The sequence below is a fragment of the Physeter macrocephalus genome, chromosome 1 (assembly GCF_002837175.3).
Source record: "Physeter macrocephalus isolate SW-GA chromosome 1, ASM283717v5, whole genome shotgun sequence".
NCBI lineage: Eukaryota > Metazoa > Chordata > Mammalia > Artiodactyla > Physeteridae > Physeter > Physeter macrocephalus.
This window is the reverse complement of record NC_041214.2, coordinates 78,252,312-78,262,830: the sequence shown is the minus strand read 5'-3', so window position 1 is coordinate 78,262,830 and position 10,519 is coordinate 78,252,312. Positions and strand designations below refer to the sequence as shown.

General features: G+C 38.8%; 1 protein-coding gene across 1 annotated transcript; it reads left to right on the top strand.

The window, feature by feature from the left end:
• The first annotated feature begins 1,713 nt into the window (after window positions 1–1,713).
• LOC112065026 (DNA-directed RNA polymerases I, II, and III subunit RPABC4-like) lies at window positions 1,714–2,087 on the top strand. The gene has a single exon (XM_055086483.1). The coding sequence runs from the start codon at window positions 1,737–1,739 to the stop codon at window positions 1,908–1,910; it is 174 nt and encodes a 57-aa protein (XP_054942458.1). The 5' UTR covers window positions 1,714–1,736; the 3' UTR covers window positions 1,911–2,087.
• Window positions 2,088–10,519: the final 8,432 nt, after the last annotated feature.

The window sequence follows — 10,519 nt, the reverse complement described above, 5'->3', positions numbered from 1 at the left end:
CAACAAAATACTAGCAAACAGAATCCAACAACACATAAAAAGGGATCATACAACATGATCAAGTGGGATTTATCCCAGGGATGGAAGGATTCTTCAATATACGCAAATCAATCAATGTGATACACCATAGTAACAAATTGAAGAATAAAAACCATATATGATCATCTCAATAGATGCAGAAAAAGCTTTTGACAAAATTCAACACCCATATATGATAAAAAAAACTCTCCAGAAAGTGGGCATAGAGAGAACCTACCTCAACATAATAAAGGCCATATACAACAAACCCACAGCAACCATCATTCTCAATGGTGAAAAACTGAAAACATTTCCTCTAAGGTCAGGAACAAGATAAGGATGTTTACTCTCGCCACTATTATTCAACATAATTTTGGAAGTCCTCGCCATGGCAATCAAAGAAGAAAAAGAAATAAAAGGCATACAAGTTGGAAAAGAAGAAGTGAAACTGTCACTGTTTGCAGATGACATGATACTATACATAGATAATCCTAAAGATGCCACCAGAAAACTACTAGAGCTAATCAATGAATTTGGTAAAGTAGCAGGATACAAAATTAATGCACAGAAATCTCTTGCATTCCTATACACTAATGATGAAAAATCTGAAAGAGAAAATAAGGAAACAATTCCATTTACCATTGCAACAAAACGAATAAAATACCTAGGAATAAACCTTCCTAAGGAGGTAAAAGAACTGTACTCAGAAAAGTAGAAGACACTGATGAAAGAAATCAAAGACGACACAGATGGAGAGATATACCATGGTTTTGGATTGGAAGAATCAGTATTGTGAAAATGAATACACTACCCAAAGCAATCTACAGATTCAATGCAATCCTTATCAAATTACCAATGGCATTTTCTGCAGAACTAGCACAAAAAGTCTTAAAATTTGTATGGAGACACAAAAGACCCTGAATAGCCAAAGCAATATTTTTTTAATTTTTTTAAATTTTTGGCTGCATTGGGTCTTCGTTGCTGTGCACGTGCTTTCTCTGGTTGTGGCGAGCAGGGGCTACTCTTTGTTGCAGTGAGCGGGCTTCTCATTGTAGTGGCTTCTCTTGTTGCAGAGCACAGGCTCTAGGCACACGGGCCTCAGTAGTTGTGGCATGTAGGCTCACTAGTTGTGTCACGTGAACTATAGAGCACAGGCTCAGTAGCTGTGTTGCACGGGCTTACTTGCTCCGCGGCATGTGCGATCTTCCTGGTCCAGGGTGCGAACCCATGTCCCCTGTATGGGCAGGCGGATTCTTAACCACTGTGCCACCAGGGAAGCCCTGCCAAAGCAATCTTGAGGGAAAAATATGGAGCTGGAGGAATCAGACTCCCTGACTTCATACTATACTACAAAGCTACAGTAATCAAGACAATGTGGTACTGGCACAAAAACTGAAATATAGATCAATGGAATAGGATAGAAAACCCAGAGATAAACCCATGCACCTACGGTCAACTAATCTATGACAAAGGAGGCAAGGATATGCAATGGAGAAAAGACAGTCTCTTCAATAAGTGGTGCTGGGAAAACTGGACAGCTACATGTAAAAGAATGAAATTAGAACACTCCCTAACACCATACAGAAAAATAAACTCCAAATGGATGAAGGACCTAAATGTAAGACTGGACACTATAAAACTCTTAGAGGGGACACAGCGGTGAGTCGGAATCTGTTGTCAAGCACATAGAAGTTTCTCCATGTTACGTGGGTACAACAATGGACACCCAGAAGGACGTTCAACTCCCAAAGCAGCAGCCAATGATATATATCTGTGGAGAATGTCACACAGAAAATGAAGTAAAATCAAGGGATCCAATCCGATACATAGAATGTGGATACAGAACAATGCACAAGAAAAGGACTAAAAGATTGTTCGTTTTTGATGCTTAATGAAACATGAAATTCAGAGGAATATCTTCATTTGTATTTGGATTTGCTGTTAATGTAGTATAGCTTTTGATTAGTGTACTTTATGAATACAACTATACACACATGTTTTCATTTTAAAAGCCATATTGTATTTAGGTATCTACTAATAGTTTATATAAGGATATTATTTTTTGTTCAGTTACATGGTTTGTAATTTAATTTTATCGTATATGTAATCTGACACACAATGAAGGTTAAAAGTGCTTCCCCAAACTACACTTTAATCAAAATCTAGAATCATCTGGGACCCTTGTTAAAAATGAAGTTTGCTAGGGCCCTCTAAAGTTCTGATTAAGTAAGTTCCTAGGAAACCACTGTTTTACATCACCAATTGTTTGTAAACTCTCCAGCATCATTTTGTATAGAGTATACCAATGCACTTACTGTCAGTGTGCATATCTCATTTTGAGTTAACAATTTTCATTTGTTAACTTGGCATAGGCCTTTCTGTAATTGTATATAATGCTTGACTATTTTTTAAATCTTTGGCAAGGGAAAAGAAACTTTAATGGTTGCTTCCTGTAAGGCAAAGTCAACCCGAAGTAAAGTGGATGAAGCAGACTATTAAGGCAGGTGCAATTTCCCAGGTGTAATCATTAATTAAGGTAAAAAACTCTGCTTTCAGGATATTTAAAAAATGAGTTGGTTTACACTGAATTGTTGGATGACTCTTTAAAGCTTTTGCCTTGATCTTAGGGATATGGATGCTCAGATACTCCATCTGTTCCAGGAGTCGATTAGATATATTTCAACTTTGTTAATAGCTTTGTATGTCTCTCACATTCAAAGTATCAACTGCACCATTTTTAAAAAAAGAGGTATTTCTACTACCATCCTCAAATAGTAAGTTCTATAAATTTATTATGTGCTATACAAAGTATTACCATACTCAAGATTTTTAAAGAATGCTTCCTTGGTCCAGGTTTTCCTGGACCGTGGCTTTCATAATCTTTTAATTCTGCCATGTTCCTTCTTGAGCTTCTCCTTTCTATACAAAAGAGTCCCAGTAAATATCTCTTTACAACCACAACCACAACAACAACAAAACTCTTAGAGGAAAACATAGGAAGAACACTCTTTGACATAAATCACAGCAAGATCTTTTTTGACCCATCTTCTAGAGTAATGGAAATAAAAAACAAAAATAAACCAATGGGACCTAATGAAACTTAAAAGCTTTTGCACAGCAAAGGAAACAGTAATCAAGACGAAAAGACAACCCTCAGAATGGGAGAAAATATTTACAAACGAAGCAATTGACAAAGGATTAATCTCCAAAATATACAAACAGCTCATGCAGCTCAATATGAAAAAAACAAACAACCCAATCAAAAAATGGGCAGAAGACCTAAATAGACATTTCTCCAAAGAAGACATACAGATGGCCAAGAGACACATGAAAAGCTGCTCAACATCACTAATTATTAGAGAAATGCAAATTAAAACTACAATGAGGTATCACCTCACACCAGTTAGAATGGGCATCATCAGGAAATCTATAAACAAGAAATGCTGGAGAGGGTGTGGAGAAAAGAGAACCCTCTTGCCCTGTTTGTGGGAATGTAAATTGATACAGCCACTATGGAGAACAGTGTCGAAGTTCCCTAAAAAGTAAAAATATGACCCAGCAATCCCACTACTGGGCATATACCCAGAGAAAACCATAATTCAAAAAGACACATGCACCCCAGTGTTCATTGCAGCACTATTTACAATAGCCAGGTCATGGAAGCAACCTAAATGCCCACTGACAGATGAATGGATAAAGAAGATGTGGTTCATATATACAATGGAATATTATTCAGCCATAAAAAGGAACAAAACTGGGTCATTTGTAGAGACATGGATGGACCTAGAGACTGTCATACAGAGTGAAGAAAGTCAGAAAGAGAAAAGCAAATATTGTATATTAACGCATATATGCGGAATCTAGAAAAATGGTACAGATGAACCAGTTTGCAAGAAATAGAGACACAGATGTAGAGAACAAACATAGATGCCAAGGAGGGAAAGTGGCAGGGTGGGGGTGGGGGTGGGATGAATTGGGAGATTGGGACTGACATGTATACACTAATGTGTATAAAATGGATGACTAATAAGAACCTGCTGTATAAAAAAATAAAAATAAAATAAAATTCAAAAAATAAAACATTTCTATACAAAAACAATAATAAATAATTTTTTAAAAGTTGTGCACACATGTTGGGGAGGGTCCTGGGACCAGTCAGGTGTGAAAAAAGAAACAACATAATTAGCCAAAGGTAAACAAAGACCTGGAAGGACTGTCCTATTTAAATATTAATTTAAATCACCTCGTTACTGCACTCTTTGTTCAGGACGCCCATAAGCTTTCTCTCTGGGTATGTATTTCTGCCTAGTTTCTGTCTTAAATAAACAAACTGTTTATGCTCTGTGTGCTCTCCCTTGTATTGTGTCTCTAATAATAAACTTTGTACCTATTTTTACAGTTTTTGCCTCCTTGAAACATTCTTGCTTTCAGCTGGGGGAAAGGGCCAGGGCCACCTTCTTCTATCCTCTAGTCCCTGGTGGTCTAGTGGCTAGGATTCCTGGTTTTCATCCAGTCTACCCAGGTCCAATTCCTGGGCAGGGAACTAAGATCTCTCTTCAGGACTGCTCACTGCTTTCTCTCCGAGATCAATTAGACCGACTCAGTAACACAAACCCATCAAAATCACTGTCTTTCAGGGCCTGATCATTTCTCACACCATTGCAATAGCTGCCTCTTCTTCTACCCTGTCCTTCTATGTATTTTCAGGATCTCTCTTTTTCTGTCTTGTTTTTATTGTCATTGTTGCTCTTTTGTTGCCTTTTGTTGTTGTTGTTAAGAAAAGTAAATTTAGGGCTTCTCTGGTGGCGCAGTGGTTGAGAGTCCGCCTGCTAATGCAGGGGACACGGGTTCGTGCCCCGGCCCAGGAGGATCCCACATGCCACGGAGCGGCTGGGCCCGTGAGCCATGGCCGCTGAGTCTGCGCGTCCAGAGCCTGTGCCCCGCAACGGGAAAGACCACAACAGTGAAAGGCCCGCGTACTGCAAAAAAAAAAAAAAAAAAAGAAAGGTAAATTTATATTGTTGTTTTTAAAAAATTTTTGTCTATTTATTTATTTATTTATTTTTTGCCGCGTTGGGTCTTTGTTGCTGCCCTCAGGCTTTCTCTAGTTTTGGTGAGCGGGGGCTACTCTTCGTTGGCGGTGCACAGGCTTCTCATTGCAGTGGCTTCTCTTGTTGTGCAGCATGGGCTCTAGGCGTGCAGGCTTCAGTAGTTGTAGCACGTAGGCTCAGTAGTTGTGGCTCGTGGGCTCTAGAGCACAGGCTCAGTAGTTGTGGCTCACAGGCTTAGTTGCTCCGTGGCATGTGGGATCTTCCCAGACCAGGGCTCGAACCCATGTCCCCTGCATTGGCAGGCAGATTCCTAACCACTGTGCCACCAGGGGAGCCCTGTTGTTCGTATTTATTAAGGAAAGTAATTTATAAGTTACATTTCTAGTTTTCTGTTACTGAATCACTAAAAATGGTTTGGTTGACTTTCACCAAATTTGGGAGGTTTGTTTGGAGTAAGTCTGACTTAAAATATGTGGCAACGCTAAAATTTACTTTGGATGGCCTTAGGGAGAACCTGAAAAAGAGAGACAGGTATCTCTGGGAGCAGCTGAAACTGAGGTGCGGGCAGAAGACGAGGAAACCACCTAGTAAGAAATACTCTCCTAATTTAGACAGCGTGAGCCCCTCAAATGGTTCACAATGGTTCCAAATGGTTCCAAGCCCAAAGTCACAAGAATAGACCTTCCAAATGCCAGGGGTGGACTTTTCCATAGAGTCTTGCACAGACAACTTTGTGTGCATGCTCCAGGGAATAATTGTCCAATGAAGGTGCAAGATTCTCATGATGAATGCTTGGGAAGCCAGCTGAATAAAAGTAAAAACCTGACTCTAATATCAGTATTTTAAAACAACAGTTTAAGGTCCAAGTAAATCTAAAAAACATGGTACCAACGGACTTTAAGTATTGAACATTCCCCTGAAATTTTTGTTGATCTTTTTTTTTTAATGAAATTTTAGTAAGTAAAAAGCATTTTGCCTCTGTCTTGCCATTGTGCAAGGCCTTGCTAGAGCAGTCTCTCTTTGAAGTGTTCTGAGCAGCACTCCAAAAACAAGCAGTTACTGAGAGCAGTGGACTTGCACTGATTTTGTTCAATACATTGTAAGGAAGTCATGCTTTCTAAAACAAAGTAGCTCTATTCAATGAAAAATACTTCTTAGGCCAGAAAAGTAGTATGTAGACATTTTCTTTCTTGTTTTGTAATGAACTACCAAAAAAATTATTCACTTAATAATGTTAATAAGTCAGCATAAATATATTATTTTATATTTATATTATTTATTACATTTATTATATATGATCATATAAATTTGTATTTGTTTGTATTATTATGTAATAGTAATACATTAACATATAAATAGGTGAACAAGAAAAAAATCTAGTTCCCATTGTCTTGAAGATAAAAAGCCAATATCCTAAGCATGACATAAAGTTCTTCACAACCTGTCTTCAAATTACTTTATCATTTCCTATTCATACACACTGAACTCTCAATCCACACTTCTTTTATGCCTCCAAGTTCATTCCCTCTGCCTGGAATGCCTTGCTTCCTCCTTCTTCACCTCGTAAACTGCTGCCTAGTCTTTGAAACCCAGCTCAAAAGGCTCTTCCTGTGTGAAGCTTTTCCAGTGGCTCCTCCCTGGGATTCCTAGCACCTCACTGCTTTCTCCTCAGAATGTGTACTCTCCTATGGAATGTGTACCCAAATCTCTATATTATATTGCATTGTGGTAGTAATAGCAGCAGTGGTAGTAATAGCAGTAGAAGTAGTAGTAGTGGTAGTACTGTGTCTGTCTCCTTGAGGGAAGGAGCCATCTCCTACTTTTTCCTTATTTTATATATATATATATATATATATATATATATATAATAAGGAAAACAGTGAGAGGCCCACGCACCGCAAAAAAAAAAAATATATATATATATATATATATTTTTTTTTTTTTTTTTTTTTTTTTTTTTTGCGGTGTGTGGGCCTCTCACTGTTGTGGCCTCTCCCGTTGAGGAGCACGGGCTCCGGACGCGCAGGCTCAGCGGCCATGGCTCACAGGCCCAGCCGCTCCGCAGCATGTGGGATCTTCCCAGAGCGGGGCACGAACCCGTGTCCCCTGCATCGGCAGGCGGACTCTCAACCACTGCGCCACCAGGGAAGCCCTCCTTATTATATTTTTAATGGAAGCTCAAGAAATGTTCAATAAATGAAGGAATGAAGAAATGAAACAGGGACTTCCCTGGTGGTCCAGCGTTTAAGACTCCATGCTCTCAATGCAGGGGGCCCGGGTTTGATCCCTGGTCAGGGAACTAGATCCCACATCCACAACGAAAATCCTTCATGCTGCTACTAAGACTCAGTGCAGCCAAACAAATAAGCAAATAAATATATATTTTTTAAATGAAATGAAACAAATACATAGATTTGGAGAAAGTTACCCTGATCTACTTATAGAATATGACTCAAGGAAACAGACTTATCTTTCCAAACCTGGACCTCAAGTGAGAAATTGCAGGGCCACTGATGCGGATGAAAAGACAAAAGGACATTATAGTGAGTCATATACCAGCTTGGAGCCCTAGACCAGGGCAGGAGGGGACACAGTTCAACTTTTCTGACTGTTGCAGTCAAGGAGAGTTATAAAACCACCTCCCCTCAGTTCCATTACACTTCCATACCTGTTTTTCCTGTCCCTCCGTTTGGAAGCTTGCCTGCCTCTTTCTACTCTGCTCTCTGTAGCAAGTGATTTACTAGGTTTAAAAAAAAAAAAAGAAAGAAAAATCCAGTACATAATACTAAACTGGAAATGAGGAAAATTCTAATGTTCTTGAGTTGTCATTTATCAGGGTCATAGTACTGAGAAAACTGACCATTATTCATTCTTATCTAGCTGATAAGAAATGAAGAAATGGTTTTCCTTAGAATACCTTTGAATAAATGTTATCATTCAAATGGTTAGGAGTTGGCAGATCATTTGGAATTTTTAAAACCTTTTATCTGGAAATAATTATCGGTTCATAGGAAGTTGAAAAATAGTACAGGGATGTCCCTTGTACACTCACCCAGTTTCCCACAATTGTAACATCTTATAAAAGATGTTACAAAACCAGAAAATCAAACTATCAAAAAACTATCAGAAATTGCACTATCAAAGCCAGAAAATCGACTTTGGTAAAATTCATAGACCTTACTTAGATTTTACCACTTTTATATGCACTCATTTGTGTGTGTGTATTGGGGGGGAGGGGTTCTAAGCAACCTTATCACACGTGTAGATTCCTGTAATCACCACTACAATCAAGGGAAGGAAGTAATCCACCTCTCAAAGACTACTTGTGCTACCCCTTTATCACCCATTTTCTGTTCAGCCCTTCCTCACTCCTCCCCCAATCCTTTAGAATGTTTTACGTTTTTTTATATTTGATATTTTTCACTACCCAAAAAAGAGGGGATGAGTTCTCCCACTGACTCTTGTGCTGTCCTGAATGCTGGAAGTAGAAGGGAGCACACAGCTAGGAAGTTAGGGGACTTTCTGTGCCCCCAGCAGGACAATCATTAATAGTAACACAAAGAGGCCTCCCAATGGAAATGATTCTTATTCCTATAATTGGCTAGTTTCCAGAAAAATGTACATTGGCTCTATCTAGATAAACACTTGGCATGGTACTAAAACTGATAGGAATTCAACAAATTTTATCAGTCAAGTACACTGAGCCAACAGGGGCAATGCATTCCATAACACATTCCTAACAGAATGTGAAACAATTCTCCATTTGCTCCAGAGGGCAGTTGTTTTCAAATTAGTAAAGCTTACTGCAAATGGAAAAAAAAACAAACTAACAGGCCACCTATTTGTTTTTCTTATTTATGTATCCTTAATTGATTTCTCCAAGCAGAAGACAAAATACCAAAACAGACAAGTGCTGGCTAAAATTATTCACCTGAAACATCACTGCTAAAAGGTCCTCTTCATTCCTACATTCGCACAAAGCTTGTCCACCTAATCCTCCTTAGTACTGTGTGGCTCACCTTCTGAGGGGAGGGAAAGGTGCAGACTGTGTGACCAGTTAGGTAATAACAATAGTTACCAAGTGGTGAGTGCACTTACCCTTGGTAGTAGGCACAGTGCCAAGAACTTGACTTACAATATCTCATTTAATCCATACAACAACCTGGTGAGATGTGTAGTTTTATCATCTTCATTCTACAGTGGAGAAAACGAAGAGTTAGAGAACTTAAATGTTTTGGTTAAGGCCACTCAACTAGTGAGTAGAAGACATGGGATTTGAACCCAGGTCAGTGGACCACTGGTAGGGAGTCTTGGCATTCATTAGGTCTGAGGTGTGACACAGAAATCCATATACGATACTTTTAAAAGTTCCCCCAATGATTCTGATGTACTGATTACTTGGAGAGCATTGCTAGAATCTACTTCCTACAAGGAATGGGGTGCAGGCGCAGAGAATTATATGAGTATAATTTCTCATATAATTTCTCAAACTTATATGAGAAAACTGATAAACTTATATGAGAGATGCTGTCACTTCATAAACAATGCTAAATGACTAGTGAATTTTGCCTATGCTTTGGATGAAAATGTATTCTTAACTTGTTTCTGTATTTATTCATCTATTTTTCAGCTCTTCGGACCATCATCACAAGCCAGAGTAAGTGTTGCAAGTACTTCTACCAGAGAGAGAATTAAATTACCGTGTAGCTATGGAGCACGAATTTAGTTACTTCCAAATCTGAGGTGGATGGATTCTGGCCTAGTTCTCTATTTAAAGCTTTTTCATCTATTTTTCCTTGAAGAAGAAGAAGGAGAAGAATGAGAAGGAGAAGAAGGGGAGGAGGAAGAGGGAGGGGAGGGGGAGGGAAGGGGGATGGGAGGGGGAGGGGAGGGGGAGAAAGGGGAGCGGGAGGAGGAAGAAGAAGGAAGAACAAAGAGAGAGATGGGAAAAAATTAAAATAAAGATATATAGTACCATTTTAAAAGTTGCCTTTAATCTGAAGCATATTTTTATAAATATAGGTACTTGATTAGACTTAAAATGCTCTTAATAAAATCTGAAGACTGGCCTCTGAGAAATAAGTGTGTAAATAAACACAAAAAGTAGTTTTGTATATACAGGTCAACAGAAGACTAACTGGATTTGTTTCATTAACAAAAACGAGGGGAAAATATCTCAAATCACACTTGATTTCAACACACCAAGCCAAACGGCTAATAAACCACCCACAATGAATGAAACTATTTTGAACTCATCATTCTGCACATACATAATATCAAGATATGCATAAAATTGTGTAAGCAGAAATGTACCTGACCTTTTATTGAAAAGGGGAGGAGTCACAAATCCTGAAAGGGTTGGGACTCGCCTGCAGTCTCTTGGGAGCTTCCTGTTGTCACCACACCTCTGGTTTAGTTATCTGAGCTCTCTCTGAGGGGAAAGTCTAAGA

Bases quoted from the DNA above. Each gene is read 5' to 3' on its own strand.
- LOC112065026 (XM_055086483.1), top strand. From the start codon at position 1,737: ATGGACACCCAGAAGGACGTTCAACTCCCAAAGCAGCAGCCAATGATA.